The sequence below is a fragment of the Pagrus major genome, chromosome 22 (genome assembly GCF_040436345.1).
Source record: "Pagrus major chromosome 22, Pma_NU_1.0".
NCBI classification, from domain to species: Eukaryota; Metazoa; Chordata; class Actinopteri; order Spariformes; family Sparidae; genus Pagrus; species Pagrus major.
In genome coordinates, this window is record NC_133236.1 from 19,820,579 (window position 1) to 19,843,527 (window position 22,949).

Consider the following 22,949-nt stretch of genomic DNA (forward strand, 5'->3'; position numbering starts at 1 on the left):
GAAAGCATTTTTGTATAACTCTCACTGTTTTTGGCGTTCAATTGACCTGACTCCATTATCTCTGCTGCACCAGAACTTCATCAAACTGTATCTGGAAATAATGGCAGTGGGCTTTAAAATAATCCACGTTCAAACATCAGTCAATTAATGTAATTTGCCAAATCGTTTGAAGCAGTTTAATAAAAGAGATGAAACAAAGATTTGTCTGGGACTTGAATAAAAATACTTTTCCAAAGAAACGATGCTTTGTTTTCTTAATAAGAGGGACAATTTACACAATGTTTATTTCCACAAAGGGATGGTAATACAATTGAACATTTTAACAAGGACTACAGAGGAATACTACACAGAAAATGCAAATTAAAATAACAAAACATTTATTTAAAAAAAAAAAAAATCACATGGCACCCCTCTCACATGCCCTTTGCAGTAGAAACCATTTTTAAAAGTACGCTTGTGTTCATCTTTGTACAAATAATACATGAGTACATATTTTGAGCTCTCACGACAGGATACAAAAATACACTGCTACAATAAGACTGGATACCAGCCCTGTGGCGTTCGCTCGAGGTTTTTCCACAAAATCCGATCTCTCCCTAGTAAACCCGTTCCCGTTCTGTCCATCATTTCCCAGAACCCCCCTCCCCAAACAGACACGAATGCACACACCAGGACTGCTCTAGTCCCAGAGTTTGATTTGTCCGTCCCAGCCGCAGGTGATGACCTTGGAGGTTTCATGCGGATGCCACAGGGCGCTGATGCACACCTTGTCGTGAGCCTTGATCCTGTGGTACAGCTTGGTGGTCTTCCAATCCCAGATGTTCAGCTTTCCGTCCGCATCTCCTGACACCACATAGCTGGTAGAGAGGAGAACAAAAAGAGAGCGAGGTGGAAGAAGGAGGGAGAGGATGGAAGATTAGCACTTTGCTAAAAATTACTTGTCTCCACTTCACCTGCCAAAAGGTGGGAGTCTGATTTTTTTTATTTTGTATTTTAGTCCAACCATGAGGTGCAGTGTTGCTATGGTTACTGAAAGGAAGTTGGGGCACCTGCTCACAGACGTGGGTGGTGGTGGTGGTGGAGGGTGAGAAAACAGGTCTTAATGGGTGTTTTGGCTAAAGTTAGAGTGCTGGTGTCCTAGTTAGCTCTCGTCGTCGAAAGACTCATTTTCAACAGCTTTTCATCGACTGGAGGCGTTTTAGAGGAAAGGAGACGAGCATCTTAATGAACTGAGCGTCTGTACGATGCTGTCCCTCTGTTTTATTATTTTCTTTTTCCTTAACTAAAATAAAGTGATTCTTCGAACATTTCTTGGACACTTTCCACTTATTAAGACCGCTCCAACCCTGTTCTCTGAAACTGCCAACTCAGTTTTCATTTCTCTGGCATATTTTCCTTAATCAACTGTTATAAACTATTAATCAGCGCTGTAATATTGCCCTTTATCAGAAAATTGAGTAACAGAGTTAAGGCTTACCTCATGTCTGGAGAGAAGTCCACTTGGCAGGCATAACCAGCCACCATGTGGCCTTTGAAGACTTTCTTCTTGTTCAGTCTGAAGCGGTTTTGGGCTCCAAAGATCAGAATCTGGTTGTCCATAGACTGGCATGCTAGCCATTTACCTGTGGTTTAGAAAGAAGCAAACAGAATGAAGTTAATCTGAAGCGGTGCCGCCCAGTAGAGGACTGCGGTGACCCAATGCAAATCTCGCAGGGGCGGTCCAAATTAAACACAGAGTCCCAGGATTTAGCTAGCGCTGACCAGAAGCTGTGTTTTTAGCGATTGTACCAAACATATCCTTCTCCATGAATGTGAATGTGGATTAACAACGCTCATCAAACAAACCACAACCGACGGTTACCTGACACAGTACATGTAATAACCGCACCAAGATCCTATTAATAATGTGTTATATTACTTTTTAATGCTAAAAGGAGCAGGCTGTAATGGTCAGACATCCAGTGGGAGAGGGCAAAGGTGGAATTAAGAGTTAACAGTCCGGTGCAGAGTTAACAGTCCAGTACAGGGCTCTACTCTGTAAAAAGATTCAATTCTAGTGTTATGGTATCAAATGGAGATTAGAGTTGGCACTAAACATATAAAGTAGGAAAGCAGTTTGAGTTAGCAGTAATAATTTTTAAAAGTTGTCACAACAAGTTCAAACTTTGTCTCATTAGCATAATTCTGTTCAGCTCCAGTTTAACAAGCAGCCACGAGTATCTTTGGAAGTGTTATGATGCTGCTCTCAGTACGAACAAAAACTGGCAGAAACTCTGATCAACCTGATCAACTGTCAAAATGTTTTAAACAATAGGTACGCGGTGAAATGCCTCAAGGACAAAAATCAAAACAAACTCCCAAAAGTGTGCAAATTTGAGTGGGACGACAGCCTGAGAAGGCCTTGAACTCATCGTTCTGCCATCATTAAAGTGGAGAAGATTGGGGCAATTTGGAGGGAAATGAAAAGAGGTTTTTCATCAGTGACTGCTCAGCTGAGATCTACTTTATGAATTGTTTCAGCCACAGCCTCAAAGTCACTACAGTGATAAGAGGCGGTGCTTCAGTGTCAAAGCATTACACGACTCGCTGCACTTCTTGAAAGGAAACATGATGGAAATTATTAATGTGGGATGAGAAAGAGATCTAGCGTTGGTGTGTGTGTGTGTGTGTGTGTGTGTGTGTGTGTGTGTGTGTGTGTGTGGGTGTGTGGGTGTGTGTGTGTGTGTGTCCTCATAAAGGAGGGACACAATTGTCCACAAATGTCAAATACGAAAGGTGCAGGAGATCATAACAACTTGGTCAATTTCACCAGTGTTAAGATGGCAGGAGGACGCGGGATAGGAGAAAATAGGAGAGAGGCTGCGGATGAGATGCCAAGGGGGGTGGGGGGGTGCCATTTAGGCGTGAGAGAAAAACTGAATGGTCTCCCGCTGACAGCACATTCATTATTCAAACGCTGAAGAGAAACAAACCATGTTGGGACAAATAAGAACACTGCCAAAAGGAAGGAAGAGAGCAGAGAGAGTACATGAAAGAGAGAAATCAAAGTAGGCCGAGAGGAGAGGACAGAACAGAACAGCTGAGTTTGTCAGTAGTTGAAGCTGATGGAGTCCAACGGGGAATTACGGATTCAAATGGAAGCGTTACATTTGAAGAGGGCCACCTGTTAATGCTGGTATCATTTCATGTCATTAAACTGGAGCCTGTAAGAGCTAGCTCCTGCATTAGCGACAGTACTGCCAAATCTCTATTGATGGACACAGTTCTACTGTCATATTTTTCAAGGCTACGCTAAACTAATTTTCTCCTGGCGACACCTCCATGTTTACCATACAGATGAGGGAGAAGTATCAGAGAAAAGTCTAAATATCTGTTTCACAGCATAGTCTGCATCACAGTTTTCCTTTGAATTTCCTGTATACTGTCAGCGGAAGGAGGAGTGCATCTCTTCATCTTAAGCTTGAATGTCACTATCAACAGGGAAATATCACTAAAATAAAAGGGCCAAACAACATTTTTTTTTTGTCTTTTAACTCAGCGCAGCTTCACTCAAGTCCCTTGCTGACACACGGACGTGTCATTAATTGAAACTGCTGGCTGCTGTGCGCTCTACAGTTCACTCCCTCACAACACTGTGCGTTAAAGAGACGTTATAGTGTTTTAACAGAGCTCAATGGGCTGTGTGTGACAGCTGGCCTACCCGGAGCAAACAAACAAAGGATTGGAAGTGGATCAGGCTTCATACAGTGACAGTCTATCAGAAACGCTTGGATCAAATGATCCGAATCTATGTGACTAGTCGAGCACACACCCCCGCACAAAATGTACTTAGATAAACTGAGCCTGCGTTGTTTTAATTCTTCTGAGAAATGACCAACACCGGAGGGTATGAATCCTCTTCAATCTGGCAATATGGGTTTACGCTCCCAAGAGTCCTCTGTGCCGTGTGCTTGTCTGTGTCTGTGAGTGTTTTGCCAGGATTTGACTCTTACCGTTGGGAGAGAGTGTCACAGCTGGCATGGAGTGCATACTGGGCTCGGCGATGTATTTGAAGTCCACAGGGATGTCCCTGAAAAAAAAAAGCACAAAGCACTGTGAGTACACTTGAAGATGGGTTAAACACAGAATGAGAAGCCAACCTGCGCTGCCCCCGAAGCAAGACCTTGAAAGAGAAAAACACTTGCAAAGCGGTAGTTTGTTTACTATTACAGCTGCTTATGCTGTCTCAAAAATGCTTGTTACTGAAGAAAAACCAGAAAGGAACACCATTACAGCTACAGTATGTAAATAACTCTGTGCAATCTGAAAGGAGCTTTTGATGCTGCACTGCCGACTGTACCGGCATCCAATTATTTATTAATCCCTTCTCCGCTCCTTCACCCTGCCTCCCTGTTCTTTTATGCTCTGCTATGTCTCTCTGCTTTGCGAGAAACTTGGCCATTTGATCCTAAGTGGTCGGCAGAAGATCATTCAGATCTACAGTGCGCGGAGTGCCTCAGCCAGGATGACACTTTTTCTATGTATGCATCTGAGGCTCGCCGCAAACTATGCGATTGAGTGTAACTAATGCGTCTGTTTTGAGCTTGTTCTCGTCTTTCTAGCTGCCTAAACCAAAGCCCTCTCTCTGTCTCCTTCTGTGATGAGTAACAGCCGGAGTAAAGCGACTCAACCGCTAGCTCAAAAATGGGCTTCGAAGAGCTGAAGAGTTAAACGAGCGATGCAAACCCTTGTACACATGAAACACTGTCATGTCTGCAGACAAGCCACGCTAAACTCTAAAGAGATAACAAGGCGCCATCAGATCTCTTCTACTGAACTCCAGAAATAACCAGTGTGAATGTTCTGTCGTCTGGAGGGTGGAGGGAGAGGAAGAAAAGAAAACATATGACAAACAATCTGCACACAAGGGATGTTCATGAATAATAGAGCATTGTTGTTTAGAGCATTTCACATTGATCAAGACAGGGGGACGAAGAATAAACAAAAAAAGGCAATTTTGTGTATTTAATACATTAACTTTCATTTGTCATAACATCTGAGTGTCATTCCCAGGTCGTCAAATACCAGCACTTTACATTGGTGGCTCGCCAACACAAACAGTCATCCAGAATGGCCCTAAACTGTCCCAAACACAGCAAAATAATAAGAAAATACTGGCAGAGGGCAGAGTCTCTTCGGATACAAGCCCTTTTCACACAGAGGTCGCACAATATCGCTGCAACAAAGACCCTTCTTTACGGCAGCTTTGTTCTCTTGCACTGAACAAAACAACAGCAGCGTAATGCCACCCCAGTGTGTGATTTTGGATAGCATGCCAATCGGGATCTTGTGTGCTGTTTTACATATGCTTCAGGTAGTGCTTTCTTAACAAAGGCTTAACATGGCAGTAATTATCTAACGACCCTGTTATATGGCGGTTGATGTCGTGCTCTGAAGGGTAATTTGTAGCCATCTTTTGGTCGGGTTTTCTTCTTTAAGTTAGCTGCCAACTGCTGCTAGCTGCTTTTTAAATCTCCAGCTGACGGTTGCACACGTAACGTATCATCAAAACGTCAGAACCCTGTCTTGTCCTGCCGCCTCGCCGCCTCACTCTTTAAATGTTGATTCGGTTTCTTCTTCACTACATGGTTTTTTTTTGGGAAAAACTCCTTGAGGGAGGTAATAACGAGTTGAAACAATAGGGCAACATTCTTTCAACGTTCCAGCTTGAACAGGCTGTGTAAAAGGGGCTACAACCACTGCTACACACTTCTAGTTGGTCAGAAGCGATGACTGAGTGATTACTTTTTGAATGAGTCTAAACATTGTTATCTTTAATAGGGAAAATCCTGCATAGTATGTTTTTAAGTCTTGTAATCAGCCTGCAGGAAAAATGTGAAGACGGAAAAAAGACAATCCCTGATGGTCTCTTACTGAGGAGGAAATTAAACAGAGCATCTTTGTTTGTTATTTGTAACTAATGTGAAAAGAGGATTTCTCAAAACATGGTTACTAATGACAAAAGAGGAAATTAACTTTTTTTTCTTCTTCTGAATGATTGCCACAATTCTGCTTTCGTACATCTCATTACTGATGGGAAAATATTTACATCGTGTCATATTCGGGTTGGCAGGGGGTTTATTATTTTTTAAAAGGTCAGGGCCATGATTGAAAGTCGCTCTGGGAAACTGCTGAAAATGTGCTGAAAGTAAATGGGGGAAACTGAGTACTTGCTTGACAGCAGCTCACTTTCCATCTAGCGAGATCCAAACAAAGTCCTTCGCTCTGTCAATCCATCAACCTCCCAAATGTCCCTCCGAGCTCACGGTTTCATCGCTCTCTGAACGGTGAAGCTAATTCTCCTTGTTGGCACACCGCGGCAAGTTTGTTATTGATTGTAATCCTCCCCCAACGCACACGCCAACTCTCCGCTCCCCGATGATAAACCTCTGCCACAGATAAAGTAGTCTCCACGGAAAGAAAAAAACTTGCATGTGTTTGAAAACGAGGATGGAATTTGAATTGTGAGTAGGCGTGATGTGAATGACTCTGCCTCACAATCTTTTCTTACCATCCGGCGTTCCCTCACCCATGCCCCTCTCTCTGCCAGCCTCTGCTTCTATTCTGGAGATATGAGACTGTTCTGGTATATTCAGCCTAATGCTGGTATGTAGCAGCGGCTCACAATGGGGGTTAGCTAGAGCCTAGAGCCAGGTGGTATCCGTGGGAGAAAGAGGGACAGTAAAGCCACTCTTTGGCCCAACAAACCACTTGCCCGCTTGCTCCCACGCTGCTCTTAAAAAGCTCATGAGAGACCCACCCCCTCCCAAACAAGCGCAGTAAGCACACTCTTGGGATATGGTTCTTTTGCCTCGTATTGCTCTGTCAACGTTTTATTCCATCCTTCAACTCTGACTCAAGGGGTGTGTGAAAATCCAAACATTTTTTCACCAGTTAATCCCCATCTTTTATTCTCTGGAGGAAAAAGAAGCACTGAGAAGTTCTGACAGTGGGAGGGAGAAAAAAAACTTCACAAATGACCGTCCTTGAATTAAAAGCCCCCCCCCTCCAAGAATCCACAGGAAGCTTCTTTTAGTAGTTGGTCTTTAAATATTTAACATCTTTTAGCAACAAATACCAGAGTTTGTTTATCACTACAGGACCCATGACCAGTCTGCAAGCAACTCTTGGTGGTCTCTCACTGAGAACAAACAGAGACGACAGTGGGAATTGAATGGAGAACGTCTAAAAATAAATAAGCTTGTTGTAAACCCAAGCGAACACGGTTTGTTAACATGTGCACGCTGTGTTTTTGCAATTTCAAGATAAAGGAGTGGAGATTATAAAAGGGTAATTATTTTACTTTATCTGACCTGCCAGCACATCCGCCTTCCATTAACTCAATTTGTGCAAATTTGTTAATTATTAAAATATACAATTGGCATTGGGGGCCGGACTCATAGGGGTTGTTGTTGCTGGAGCATTGCCAATGTACAACCCTAGCTCCAGGGTGAAAAAAAACAAAAAGCCCAACCTCCCACTGTAACAGATGCATGTAAAGCAGGCAAACCGTGGCAGAGGCTATGACTCAGAGCAGATTAACAGCACAGCTGGGTGAGCTTTGTCCAAGATAAGGTCGTCTGGAGGTTTGTTGACGTCTTCTCTTCTTATTGACGACTAATGAAAGGAGAGGTGAGCGGTGCAGGAGTGCCTCTTCAGAGGGCGGTGCATGATACGAGGATGATATACTGTTTGTTTTTCAAGTGTTTCTCTCCGGGTCGTCTTGTTACAGAGGTTAGACAACAAAAAGGCAGCTTGATATGGCTCAATGAGGCTGTATCACAGTAAATGTCCACCGAGAACTATCTACTACATCTACCACGAATCAAATAACACTACACGCTCCTTCTTTTATACGAGTCTGAGTACGGGTTCATACTGTTGTATAAATATCTTCAAACAGTTGCTGGATGCAACAGTAGTCTTCCAGTGCTCAGTACTGGGGATTATGTGCCTTGCTCAGAGGTGCAACACGAGGAACTAGAATTACAGCCTCGTGGTTGTATGCCTCAGTGCACCAGTCAAGGCACAGTCTGTCCAGACTCATATAATAAGCCTATGTAGAGAATGTAGGAATTCAACAAAGATATTAAATGTAGTCCACAGTGAAAGCTGTGAGTGAGAAACACACTGTCCTCACTTAAAGATTATTTTCACAGAGGAGTACAGAGGACTGATAGATGGCATCGTCACATGGTGCACTACAAATACCTGAAGCTCAACATTACCACAACCACAAATGAGCTTGTGTTGTACCACTGCTACAGTCAAATACCTCATATATGTTCAGACATATATATTTGGCCAATAAAGCTGATTCTGATTCAAATTGTAAAATGTGGATCCTTCGTGCACATCTTCATCCTGGCAGCACAGAGGATCTCATCAATCAGCACCGTTTCAAGGCGGGCACCCAAGATTATTGTCACCAACTCAGTAATCTGAACAAATGTGAAATAAGGTCACATCTCCCCTTCTGTTATGGCGATGAATAATGGCCAGAAAAGTGTTTTGCAGAACATTGTGTGAAGTTAACCTCTGATCTTTTGGTATAAAATATTATCATCATTATATTCTATCAGACCTTTGTGTGAAATTTTGTCATATTTGGCATAAGAGTTCTTGAATTCTGGCCAAAAATGTGTCTTGTGAAATCACATTGACCTTGACCTTCAATCCCCAAAATCCAATCAGTTAATCCCTGAGTCTAACTGGAATTTCCGTAAAACTTTAAAGACATTGCCTCGAGTCGTTTCTGAGATATCGCTTTCACAAGAATGGGACAGATGGACATAAAACGGTACAATCATACTGAACAGTGCATGAAGACTACAGGCTATAGTCTGTACTCACCACTCCCACACTCGAAGACTCTTGTCGTCCGACGTGCTGACAAACCGACGATTCTCATCAACAAAGGTGATTGTGTTGACGGCTCCCAGGTGACGGTCGTACTCCTGAACCACCTCACCTGTCCTGATGTCCCACTGACGGAGATACATAGACAAAGATGCAGAGAGGAGTCAAAACAAAATAAAGTGGCCCTTTTTTTAGGCTTTGCATGCCTATTCATTCTGTTTAAACACAGTATTACTACACAGTTGCAGATATTAATATTAGTATTATACTATTTGTAGAATTAGATTCCAGTGTTCATAGGATTGCTTTGGACCTGTGTGATGCAAACGTTTCCAATAATTCTAAAAGTAAAAACGTATTGGAAAAAAAATAGATGCAATCATTTCTAAATATCACTGCATGTTTTTATCTTACAAAATATTCTGCCTCAATCAATATTTGTGGGCATCTAACCTTTAAAAAACTCATTACAGAAGGAAAAAAACACACAAACCAAGATGTTTTATATTGTCTTTTAGGTTGACATGTCACAGCTTCAGTTAAAAACCTCAGTAGAAGCTTCAAATGTAAAAAAAAAAAAAAAAAAAAAAGTCAGATTCAGTTCGGTCCGACTGCTTACCTTAATTAAATACAACTCTCATTGTAGCAAAGAGAAACTCATATGGCGAGGAGTGAGGACTCACTGTGCTAATGCAGTAAAATGACTTAACTGCAGTGGTGTAATGACAGCGATTATCTATCCAACAGGCTCCTCAGTCTTGAACATTTTTTCTTTGGAGAACATCATGCACACATTAAAATATAAAGCGAAGACAACCACATAGATCCGGCCCCCAGGCGCCAAACGAATAGGACGCATTCTGTCCAAACAGATTTTACATCCAATTCTATTTATGCTGTTTTTCTTTATCTTCAGCCGTCGGCTGCTCGCAAGAGCAGCCATCTGTTCTCAAAACCCAGAAGAGAGCTGCATGCTTTCTTACTAACCCTGTTTATTGTGCCAGATATTTTGATAATGACTGCTGCTCATATGGGGACAAACTTAGTGCCTGTTACATCAACATCTTGACAAACTTTCAATTAAAGATGACCATGAATTCTTGAAAATAAAATGATATCAGTATGCTGCTTCCACAAGAATCCAAACTTTCATCTGCAGCAGTTCAGGATTACTTATTATAAAAACTCTTTACCCGATTGTATGATATCATAATTACTTCTGCTTTCACCATCGATTGTTCTCTTCCCTTCACCTCTCTTCCACCCTAATGCTTCCATGATTAATGACTTGCTCCAGTCCTGTCAGCCGATGAAACCTTTAGCCAGGCACACATAAATACACGTACTAGTTCTGGAAGATGAGATGGGAGTGTATTTTATGCTCCTGTGGGCACGGGGCTATACACAGAAAATCTTATGTGCATCTGCTTGGTCAACTGGGAAATACACATGAAGTGATGGCTGGAGCCGAATCGAGTGCAGCAATGCAGCGCACGCTGACTTTACCTGAACAATCTTCTTATCTGACATCCCGGCCACAAAAAGGTTCTGCTTGTCCTCGTCTGGGTTGAACTTGACGCAGTATGGTACCTTCCTGTTGGTGAAGCGGGAGATGCATTGTCCTGCAGAGAGGGGGGTAATCCAATGGTAGCTTTAAGAAAGATTTAAGGACACACAACGCAACTTGAGGGCTGTACGCCCTGCCCTTGCAGACAGGGACTGTCCAGTTGTAACACAGAAATTTCAGTGTATCTCTGTATTAATTCAGCAGAGGTATGGAATGATGCTACTGCTCAAGCTGAGACTGACTGCCACGCCAAAGAGGCCCTTAAGATAAGACTGAAGCTTAGCTTACACCATTTCTGCATTACATCCAGTGATAACTGCACCTGGGACAAGTCTGGAATAAATTACTGACCTTACCCCCTACAAATCTGACAGAATAGATTTTTTTTACTAAACTACAACAACTTATAGGAAAAGTAGCGAATAACTTGTAACTTAAGTATTTGGATGATGTGGCTTCAAATGGGATCCTGTCAACAACAAGTGGGGGATTTAACTCTTTACTGCCCTCTGCTGGACTGGTACTCTTGAGTTGAGAGGGGTGGAAATTGAGATGGTCTGACCCTAATCAGTTCACATAGACACACATAAAGGAGATCACCTGCCAATCCCCAATACCAAAATGATTACGATAATTAAGCAGCATTTCTGGTGTTGACTACATTTTTGAGGCCATAGTTTGAAGTTTTGTGGAATTGCAATTTATTATACATTACATTAGACGCCTTGTTAGGTCTATCGGGAACTAATTCTGAATTGACCAATAAAATACTAGATTCCTTCAAAAACAAAGAACTGTAGGCAACTAGCAATTATTTTTATTATCGATTAATCTGAAGTTTCTTGTCATAAAGTAGTAAAAAAAAAAAAGCACTCGTGACTTCTTCATGTTGCTTTCGTTGTCCGACCAAGAGTCCAGACATCCAGTTTATTATGACTTAAGTCAAAGTAAACCTTCATATCTAAGAAGCTGTTAGTAGGGAGGGTTTAGTATTCCTGCTTGAAAAATGATTTAAAAGATTAATCAAATATCAAATTGGAGGAAAGTAGGCGTGCAATTAAACAGTCTGTGAAGAAGGCGAATGAGTAACAAATTGGCTGAAATGCGTTTTTGACCTTTCAGAAACATGCCCACATGTTCTGCAGAGAAATGTCTGTGCAAGCAATTACACAAGGTATCCTAGGTCTTAGCTGTCATTCATTAAATTATTCAATTATCCGAAGGCTTGCGAGATCAAGGTTGTATAAAAATGCACGCACTGTATGTTATTATGTCCCCTTCATATACGCCGTCTACAAGAGAGAGGTTCTACTCGCAGAATATCTTCAGTTAAAGCACTCAGATGTTCAAATAGACATAGCGTGACAAGTGTGGCAGATATCGCAGACGTCGAGCCTACCTGTCTCAGAGTCCCAGAGTTTCAGATAGCGGTCATAGGCAGCGCTGAGGAACTGGGTCCCAGTGTTGTTATAGCAAATGTCTCGCACTGCTTTGCTGTGACCTAGCATGACAAGGGGAAATTTACACACATATTACAAACAAATAAATAAATGTACACTCGAAAAACTCACTCAAATTTTCCCTCGTCTTGTTACTGAGTCTCCCCTGAGCTGCCTCCCTTTGATACCCAATTCATTTGAGGAATGTGAAATCTGGTTAAGGGAAATAAGGGATGTTGAAGAAGAGAAATGATGTGGGCTGTGGGAGACGAGGGAAATCTTTAAATGAGCTTGGAGAGGAAGAGAGGAGGAGAAAAAAAAATTACATGCTCCATCTGTCTTTTCAACTGTTCGCCACCTTTTCTTATTCTCTCCCTAATCCCAATCTATGCAGCCCTTTGGCTCTTTCCTCAAACAGTGCAGGTGATGTGAGGTCCCTGTAGGTTCGGAGCACGCAGACGCCTCCCTTGTTAAAACTGGCTTTTATCAGCACTACACTGTTTCCACGGCGATAACAGAGCCCACTGAGGCTAAGCGCCTGCCTGCTCGCTTGCTCTAACCCGGCTTGCTGGCACACTAAAAGGCAGCGCCGCTGCTGCAGAAAGCCTCGATGGTGTGTGTGAAGAGGAAGAACGCAGATACACAAACCACTGAAAGCAGAGCGAACGTCATCAAACATTGTCACAGACTGCATTCAAACAGCAAAATACATATGCAATGATATGCATGCTCACTCATGTACATCCCCGAGCTAATATATGCTTAACTGTTCTTTTTTGTTTGATAATTCTGACAAGCAGCATGTGCTTACAAACATGTGCATTTTCCTATTTAGGTTTAATTACAGATGATACACAACATTCAGTTATCATTTTAGTTGGTAGGAAGTATGTAAAAAATGGAAAGCTAGTGAAGAAGAGCTGCTGTTTCAAATGCTTGACAAGTCAAATAAATATATCAACCTCAAATATGATTGGTCGTATTATTAGAAAAAATTTGTGATGGCATTCTACCGAAGGGTAGAAGGTTTAATTTTCCAAAAATGTGCCTGGAAGCAGGTTGGCATCCTATATATTGTAATGTGGCTGAGCCAATATAAAGCAATTTATTGAAAAAGTAATGCAGTTACCATTTCAAGCACTTTCCAGTACTTATCCAAAATCCAAGCACTTTTCAAACCTTGAAAACAGCACAGCAAGTTCCCCATGTAGATAAAAATGTATATACCAGAGAGCGAATGATGGAGTTGAGAGCAACAAAGTGGGAATCTAATATGCTCTCCACAACATGCTGTATATTTCTAACACTCCTCTGATGAAAAAAAATAATGAACATCATCATCTGCAGCTTTGCCCCTCAGCCGATAACTCTCTGTCACTTTATTCACTCCTAAACTATGTTCTCTCTTCCTGTGCGTCAACTCCTCTCCGTGTCTTGTGCCCTCCCCCTTGGCCTTCGCTCCCTTCGGCACCCTGGTCTGCTGAATTATGCATATTTTGTGAAGGAGCTGACAAGCATAACCACAGCTGCAAACAATCTCTATTCAGACAGTGTGCTGTCTCTGAGAAGGGTATAAGACTGACCTGCACACCATTAGCTTACACCCCTCAACTCAGACCCCATTTTAAAAAAAAAGAAACCCATACACTTTCTTTCAGCGGTCAGCAGACGTGTCATTAGTGTTCCAGTAATGCTGAGCGCACAGTCTGTCACTGCTGTGCATTTCCCAAAAGGCTGCATAGATTTCAGACCTCGAGCATATTTCACGTCAGCATGTTTGCTGATGATCCATTGTTGTTGATGAAGTGTTGTACTTTGGCGGTGAATATTCCATTAACATTTCATACCATGAGTTATTAACAATTAACAAAGTTTGCCATATCAAAATGTAAGGTAGCTTACCAATAAACGTCCGTATACATCTCCTCTCGCCGTACACTTCCCACAGCTGTGGAGAGAAGGAGATGGAACAAGTGAGCCCCGACACAACATTAAAATGAATCCAGCAGCAAAAAATCTAACAAAGGCAGAATTAGAATTTTTGAGACACACAGGAAACGTGAGTTTATATTCCTTCATAAGCTTTTGTGATGTATTATGGCATGTGATTATTTACCTTGATCTTACAGTCCATGGAGCAGGAGAGCAGGAGATGACCAGAGCTGGGAAACAGTCGGATAGCACTGACACCCTAAAAAACACAGAGAGGAGAAACTGATATGTATCCAACTTATTTTCTTCTTATCAAGAGTGTGCTAAGAGAGAGGAAGTGAGGCACAATCAATGAGCTTTACTACAAGAGCAAAACATTTGATGAATATCTCAAAAATGTTAAAGATTTCCAAATCATGTGTGATCGCACTTGGCTGTACTGTATAATATTATCATCCCACAGTTCTGCAATGGTTTGGCTACTGTTTATATTATTGCTGAAATGTTCTATGTCCATTTTTGGATTGGTGAAACACTTCAACGGTCATTTTGTTTTTACTTTAAGTCTAGTGTTACCTGAAAAGGGGAGTAAATTAGTGTGTTCAGCCGCATCTTGTGTTCACATCACAGCCGAGTCGGAGGTGATAAATTATTATGAAACCGGGGCAGATAGAGTGCACATGCAGACCGTGCTACCTCTGTAATAGTCAAAGAAATTATAATGACTTTCAAGTTACCAAACTTTCTCCAAGAAATGTCCCCAAACTTTGGTGACACCATACGGGCTACCCTCTATCTATTATCTAGACATCAGCGCTACCACATGCTTATTATCTTTTCAAACCTCTTTGTGACCAAATTAGACTCTGAAGGCTGTAACTTCCTGCACAAAGCGGATAGAAGCCAATTTAAAACTTGAGTGATTTCTCTTTCCCTGAAGCACACTGGCACATCTAACGCCTGAATCAGAGATTTCTTGGAATAACCCAGTGTTTGCCTTTATATTTGAATGATAAAGACTGTGTTTTGGATGAGACAGAATTATTCGGCTATGTCGGGGCTCATATACGACCGTGTTATCATTTTATTCAAAAGTACCCAGGAGGACTGCATAATGGAATTTTCTCAGATGCCTGCGTGACACTGCTCCCCGTTTTGCATTTCATTTCAAAACAACCCTACATTATTAGCACTTACCACCAGCAAGGCCTGTAAAAAAAATACATAAAGCTACAAAAATGCTTAGAGCAGACATTGTCCCATTAACTGACAATTCAAAGTCAAAATAAATGATCTATGTCCCTTCCGACTGACCTTGGTGTGTCCACCCCAGACATGAATTTGTTTCTTAGGCAGGTAACACTTGTCTGGAGCCTCCGCAGAACGCAGGTTGATGCCAACATCCTGTGGGACGTGGAGGTAGGACCTGCCCTGGTAGTCATACATGTCTTTAACTGAGGGGAAAACAAAGAGGCAAAATGTCACGTGATAAAGTCCTGCAGCATTTGGATACATGTTTTTAAAACTGGACTGTCAGTTCGCCTTCTCAAGGGTTTCTTGTGTGATTCAGTCAGTCACAAGAGTCTAAATGCAGTATCGTAACTGGACACTAGGGCTGCATGATACAATAAAAACATTGTATTGCGATTATTTTGACAGATACTGCAAATGCAATATGATTCACCATTAGTGGGAATGATCTATTTTGCATCACATCGTTCATTTTCACTGAAAAAAACAAACGAACAAACATGTTGTCTTTCATCTAGAGAGCAAGATTTCTAGGCCAGGGCATCTCTGCGGCACCTCATTATTGTCTAGTTTTATCACAAAAATAAAAAAAACTGCAGTTTCTGTAATTTGGATAATCAACTTGGCTAATTTGATTAATTGTGCAGCCTTACTCGACACATAGAACATTTTTTTTAATACTCATAAATTAGAAATTTAAATCTCTATAATTCCTTATCTACAGGGCAAACTTCATATGCCGAGGAGGAGGGTGTGCAACCTTAAAAGAAAAACATGTGTTCACACTCACAATACAAACTTAAAACAAATCAGTAAATCGATTTACTGAATATCACTCAAAAGTTTCAATAAGTACCATGGAGAACGGTCTTCTCCTCTCCCGGAGCCTCTTCCTCATTCCTGCCCTTCTTCTGCCTCTTGGCTGTGATCTCATCCAGCTCTTTCTGCTCGTCCTGTAAAATAAAATTCATCACAACCCGACGGTTACTGAACAGATTTGTTCTGGTACACTAGCCTAAAGAAAGAACAAATGGGAAGTCAGTTTTCATGGAATTGCACGCCCTGGTGTAAAGGGGAACACTCAGTCCTACTCTTTTAGTTTTAGAGGGTGGTGTGGGTGGGTGGGGTCACAGGGTCACTGGTAAGTAGCACGCACCAAACTACTCTATGTGTCTCATCTACAAAAGTGCAGTATACCAGCGGATTAAAAAGCTTTTACACAGAATATATACCCTCTCTAAAGGCCACAGTTGAGTGCTGCAGGTGAGCTGCTTAATGCTTTGCTGGACAGTAAATAAAATCCCATAGTACGTTTTTATTGCAAATACTGGGAAGTCCACAAATTGTGCTTTTAGAAGGGAATTGTCTGAATCGTGTTTATGCTAATTAGGCATAAATACAAAGGAACTTATTTTGGTAATTTAACCCAGCCAAAAACTTCTACTAAACATTCATAGATTAAACTTATTTGTGACGACCAGGGTATCTTTCATACTGCCCAACAGTCTAATCCCATCCTGTCTAAACCTGGAGGGTTCTGTGTTTATGCCTTACTACCATGTTTAGTCATAAATTGGATGATTATGTAAAGAAGGGTCAACCTCATAAAACTCCTTTTTATATTTTATGGTGAGCAAAACAGTACCTCAGACGGTTTGGCAACATCTTTCTCGTCGATATATTTCGCCCAAGGTCCAAGGAAGTTGTCGATCTCCTCCGCATCTCCACCTTTGATCTTTTTCCTTTTCTCTGACTTCTTATGTCCACTCTCAAACACAGTTAGCCCTGGAGGAAGTCCACTAGATCTTATTATTCTGAATCATCCATAAACAATACGTCATACAAGAGAACACATACTGAATAAAGTCTGATTTATGGTGCGATAAATGATTACCTTTATTTTTCTCAGCCTCATCCACTGCACCGATGTAGCCAGTGGAGGATACCTGGTGTGTGTCCACAGATGGATCTAAAGCATAACCTATTAGCAGAGCAGGGAGAGCATTAAATAGGTAATTTAAATTCAAACAGCGTCAGCATATTGACCGTATCGTTTTAGGCCAGCACAGAGGTCACAGGCGAGCTAACCATAGGTGGAGAAGGTCCTCCTTTGCTGTTCAAACATGAAGTCGTTGAGATGAGCTGGTTCTGCATAGCCTGATAGCATGTTCCTGGGTGCAGCCATCTGCTGGCTTTTAAATGGGTTCACCGGCCCAAACTAAGAGGAAGGAATACAAATCATTAATGATAATAAAATTAAACTTTAATGGGGCCTTGCATCGGAACGACTCTTTCTGCATGGCCCTTTTGTTTCATTTATGACGAATAACAATAACATCAGGCTTTCTGATTTACGTCGGAGTAGTTAGATGGATTCCAGTGGGAACTGAAGCATTAGAGCAACCAAGCCACGTAAACCATGAAACAAAAGAGATGAGGACACTCCAGGAGACAAGTAAAAAATACAATAACAGTCATAAATAATTAACAACTCCAGCCTGTACAATCATTAATAAATGATATTCTAATTGATGTAACTTAGTATGGAGTGTTTACATTAGAGCTGGTCTACATGGGCATAATAATATAACCAAAAATGGAGTTCAATTATTTACACCCAAGAAGTATTTGACATTGAGATGCTCATTAGGAATGTGGGTATGATGGCAAAGCAGCTAAAGGCATTCAGTTTTACATTTCACTCAGCTAGAAGAGCCATATAAGCCTTATAAATCAGGAAAGTAACACATGTGTTGCAATAATGTTGCCTGAAATACAGTCTCACACCACAATACCTATTACACTGCATATTTGAGCCAGTTCTGGGGGCCATCCACTGATTCAAAAACTCACCTCTGGTGCAAACATGGTTTCATATGTCGGATTGAAAGAGACTTCTTTCAGTGCAGGGTCCAGGTGAGTGCCAGTCTCCACGGACTCCTAGTATGAAGATGCGCACGTCAGCAAACAAACTCTAACTAATTAACTAGTAATACAATCCTAAATTGCTGTTCGGTATATCACATATTAGATATTAAACCATTAATACCAGAGGCGACATCTTTGTCATGACGCTATAACGCTAGACTAACACAATAACTTGCATCCTCTTGCTCGATACTCAACGTTTCCCGCTAATGGCTTCTAGTTTCATTTGCCAACACTAATAACAGCAGTTAACACCACGTCTTAGATAATCACTTATTCAAAGTTTCCAGTTATCCACTAGACATTATGTATTTTATTATATTGCGCAATTAATAACATTTACGCTGACTTTAACAATCAACTAGGTTAAAACGTTAAGCTAACGTTAGCAAGCTCGGTTAGCTTACCTTTACGGCGACCTCAGGAGCAGAGTTAAGAACAGCTAAAGACATCGTCGGTCCAGACTTCAGTGGTTTAAGGTGAGCCATTGCGTCCGGGTCCACCGGGTCCACTTTTGTGACACCGGTATTGGATTCCGACTCATTTTCTGAATCGGAATCGCTGCCGTACGAAACGAGGGAAGATATGGCGGCAGACATCTTGGATGTTGTGAATTCGCCGGAAGCAGGAGGGCGGGACTTCCGTTGTGACAAGATAGGAAAAAAACGGAAAAGGAAAATAAAGGAAAAATATTTAATCTGCATCATTTGGACTCATTTAACACTACGTTACTCAACATGAACATGATCATAATGAGAAAACGTGAAGTTAAAACGTAAAAAAACCAATAGCTACTAAGGCTGAAGGGATTAGGTACAAGGTGAATTTATCATTTTTACATTTCCTTTAATTTCGAACACTAAGGTTTAAAAACGAAACTACATTTGAATAATTTTTGGCTACATTACACACACACACACACACACACAAAACATATAATCGATCACTGAAAGTAAGGATGCCAAACACTCTGGTTCTTGGATGTGAGGCTCTGTTTCTTTCTTTATCACCTTTTTCTGAAGTTGAAAAAACAAAAAAACAAGCACTTCCAAAGATGGCCTGCAAAATATATTTTTTTAAACAATTATTTACAATTTTCAGTAATAAGTGACATTTTGTACACATACAAAATTAATAGTTACATTGAATGATGAATCTTTGATGAAAATAATCTTTGGCTGCACCCATAAACAACGCCACATACGGTCAGTATTGTCCTTGACCTTGGTGAATCTAATAGCAAAGTGTTACATTTTACCATCAGAAACAAGCAAAGATGAGCACAATGTAAACATCAGCTCGTTTAATTAGATATATTGTCAATACGATATGATGAAATCATTGCACAGAGGATCGATTAATTGTGTGATGATGTGATTTATTTATGTACAGCGAGCTTCGGGGATGATAAAATCGACGTCCCTCCCTTGGATCGATTGGACGGCGCATCATGACGGCTTCAGGTAAACTGGCCAATACTGCGAGCACGCACGTCAGCCGCGAGCCTCCCACGAGCGCAGCGGCGGTTGCATGGAACGCTTTCTCGCGCCCCAACAATAGAGTGGTAAGTACCATTATCTCAGATTATAACGGGGATATCACCTCGCGAATAAACGCCCTTTCACACTCGTTGCTTCGGAGGTAACATTTTTATTTCATATGGGTCAAACAGACGGATGTTCTTTGTTGTTACGAAACCTGCTGTTCGCTTCAGCGGACCCGCTTTGATGCGGATTCCGCCGACATCTACCCGGAGCTTCCCTTTGGAAAAAGGTGCCTGGACCCTTCTCCGCCGCCGCCTCTTCCAGCAGGAGTACGCTTGATAACAGAGACAGTACAATCATGGATCCGACCCGGGGATTTAAATTCTCGGACACGGTGGCATGCGCTGCCGCTCAGTGAGGATGGAAAGAAAATAAGAGGAATTTTAACAAACGTATCAGGTAAATTATTTGAACGCTGTGTGCTGTTGTTTAACTTTAAAACGACACTTTGGTCAACGTTTTTGCATCTCTACTACGAGCAGCAACAAACTGCCTTAAAAACCGAAGTGTAACATTAGCCTGAACTGGAGCTGCCTGGCTAATAACGGTCTCGGTAATGCAACACTGCCTGACCATCACTGACTGCCACATCAACCCTGTACACAGGTGACAAATGTGGCAGTGTTGACAACGCTAGGAACATTAAAGTGGTCGTAATCCTTTAAAGTATCGTGAGTGTGTTTATCAACGCATAAATAAACGGCACGTTTGTAACGGGACCGCTTTGGAGGCTGATAAATGGCCAAACTCCACATCTGCATGAGCTTCTCCCGCTGCAGCGTCTTGACATGTTCAGTTCTTGGCATATCACGTCGGTGAGAAACCGGAGAGCAAATATTTGCAATGCCCCTCAAATTACCAAACGTTATAGACACATGCCACGCGTATCATCTTTCAGTGTCTTTTTTTTTTTCTCCTCTTTTTTTCTTTTTTATTCGTCGTCGGGTTTGGGGAGTTTCAGGCTGCCACAGTATGATTAGGCGAACCGCTGGCATCCGCACGACGTGATTTAATTTTCCCACTGAACGCATTGACTTGACTCAGAGAGGAGGATAGGGGCTGGGGTCTATTCCAGCCAGCCTGGTTTGCAGTCATGGGGGATGGTAGCCTTCAGCCCAGTGAAAATCATGCTTTGTGAAATCCGAAACCTTCTTTGTACTAGTACTACTTCAAGTGCAAGTAAGAAAAGTGGGCACGAAGAAGAAGTGTGGTTTTTGTGACTGCTGTGATCATCTCATATGGAAGATATTCGTTGCATTGCACGATGCAAGCTGATGTGGTGCTGTAGGGTATACATTATATACAGTCCATGTTCCCTGCAGCCTGTCCGTTTTATACCCAACCAAGATTAGAGTCTTGGGATGCCACAGGAAACACTTTTGTCTACAGTGGGAGCGAGCATCTATTTTAATGGTTTGAAATATTGTAGTAAAATAAGAGCTGCCTGTAGTGGAAATATCTGTCTTTGGTGATGAATGAATCCTCAGCTACAGAGCCATTGATAAAAGTCTATGAGCGCCGCTGCGCCTGCAGCTTTTGACAGTAGATTAGTGTAGCCAGTTTGCACACCTGATGTATTAAAATTACATTCAAATGTAATAATGATAACACACAAGAGACACAACCCGGAGCTAAGTGGGGTGTAGATGCACCAGTGTCTGCTTGTGATGTGTATGAGATCAAGGATTGTACTTATTTGTCTGCTTTATAATGAGGTTAAAGAATTACTTTCCCCATGTCAGTTCAGATCTTTATTATCTCACATGAGGAAAGTCTAGACACCCTGTCAATATAAACAAAGAAAGGGCTGACTCTCCAAGCTAAAATTAGCCTCACAGCTCTACAGTTACACTATCTGGACCAATGATACAATAAATGCATTGAAAAGATAGTCCTTGATTTGATTAGACGTCACATTAGCGTCCTGATTTAAATCGAGAACATTATGATCCATAAAATTGGTGCTGAATGTGCTCACTTTCCAGATGAGCCTAGAATATTTTAAAGTAGAAACGTGAAAGCAGCTCTGACTCCTTGGACAAAATATTCTGAGGGCCCTTGCAGCTGTTCTATTTATTAGTCAACTATCACATGACTGACGTGAGTGGAAGCTATAGCCCAAGTTTCGCAACAACTCAAAGAGAGCACATATGTATATAAATTATTTGCAGATTTTGGGTGAATTTGATGTTGCCTTCAAGACATAGTCCAGCATCCCTCCCCCTGAAATTACATATACAGAACTAGTGATCATTTCACGCTCATTCAGCTCTGATTGGATGATGTATGCAGAAGTACGCCCACTGTGGTCCCAAATCAGTGTTGTTGTTTTGTTTGTGGCAAGTTTTTTCACAAGTGGGTTACCTCTTGATGTTATACATGGCATTTCTGAGCTTGCAGGAAAACATTAAGCATAAGCAAAAAGTAGGAAAGTTGGCGGGTCTATCCGTGTAACCTCCTCCTTGATACATGAGTGTATATGATAGCACTCGGTTTACCCGACAAATGGCCTTACCTACAGGTGTATTCCCAGAATAGAACAGAACATATTGCTGTGGTTTTATCTGATGCTGTTTGTGAACTCTTTGCTGCGAGCGATGACATTCCTGCACAGTTTGCAGTTCTCATGTTTTTCTCTGTGTTTCGGAGGCCCTCGTGATAGAAGAGCTTTGGCATGCCTCCTGCGGAGGCTTTTGGACCTCTCTTATTTGTTGACATTGCTCTGATCCTCTGCCAGTCTCTGGCTTTCTCATGCTAGCAAGAAGAATATCTCTCTTTCTGTAGCTCTCTTTTGTCTTTCTCTACAGAGGTGGCGAGGGGTGACAGTAGGACACACAGAATAACATAGGGCCTAATGAAAGAGAGAAAGGAAAAGAGATGAGAGTAAAATGATTGATGGCTGCCTGGCATGAGGAGGAGGAGGAGGTGGGAAGAAGGTGGGCCAGGGATTCTGGGAAAGGCAGGGAGAGAGAAATTTAATGTGTGCGCAACGCCCCGTTACGTGCCACAGACAGACCTCCTATCTCCCAGCTGTTAGGATGCTCCAGAGGCTCCGGCACACAGCAGCTATTGTTCTGCCTCTTGGCCAGGCCCACAGCTCTATAATACTGCTTCTGTCCCCCGTCTGAACTGGCCTGACAGTAGGACACCAGGGCTCAGTTAGCCTGCTTGACTGGTGCTTCTTGTGTCCTACTGCCACTGCCTCCAACACCTCCATCCCTGCATATATCTGTCCATCCTCGGTTGAGACTTTTTGCTCTCTCTTACAGAGTTTGCAGTAACTGTATCTCTCTAACTCTTCCCCCTTTTCTTTTACAACCAACTTTTTCAATTTGTGATACTGTCCTTTCTCTTTCTTGCATGTTCCATTAATCCATTAAGTTTTACCTT

General features: G+C 41.8%; 2 protein-coding genes across 2 annotated transcripts in view; one reads left to right on the plus strand and one right to left on the minus strand.

Moving 5' to 3' along the window:
- Positions 1-595: 595 nt before the first annotated feature.
- Positions 596-18,619, minus strand: cdc40 (cell division cycle 40 homolog (S. cerevisiae)). The gene is made up of 15 exons (XM_073492870.1): positions 18,423-18,619; positions 17,941-18,027; positions 17,176-17,305; positions 16,982-17,068; positions 16,733-16,872; positions 15,944-16,040; positions 15,151-15,290; positions 14,021-14,095; positions 13,807-13,852; positions 11,865-11,966; positions 10,405-10,520; positions 8,893-9,026; positions 3,993-4,069; positions 1,478-1,622; positions 596-857 (listed from the first exon to the last, which is right to left on the minus strand). Exons 1-15 carry the CDS (start codon positions 18,612-18,614, stop codon positions 680-682), a joined length of 1,746 nt encoding a protein of 581 aa, XP_073348971.1. The 5' UTR covers positions 18,615-18,619; the 3' UTR covers positions 596-679.
- A 788-nt stretch (positions 18,620-19,407) lies between these two features.
- Positions 19,408-22,949, plus strand: part of wasf1 (WASP family member 1) — a 66,411-nt gene continuing 62,869 nt past the window's right edge. The window contains exon 1 of the mRNA XM_073492992.1: positions 19,408-19,579. The gene's annotated coding sequence lies outside the window, so the exon portion shown is untranslated. The remainder of the gene's footprint in view (positions 19,580-22,949) is intronic.

Excerpts from the sequence above, each read along its gene's own strand:
- cdc40 (XM_073492870.1), bottom strand. The coding sequence starts at position 18,614 with ATGTCTGCCGCCATATCTTCCCTCGTTTCGTACGGCAGCGATTCCGAT. Across the intron at positions 16,041-16,732 it reads ATGTTGCCAAACCGTCTGAG|GACGAGCAGAAAGAGCTGGA; the intron begins GTACTGTTTTGC and ends TTTATTTTACAG. Across the intron at positions 15,291-15,943 it reads GGAGAAGACCGTTCTCCATG|TTAAAGACATGTATGACTAC; the intron begins GTACTTATTGAA and ends TTTTCCCCTCAG.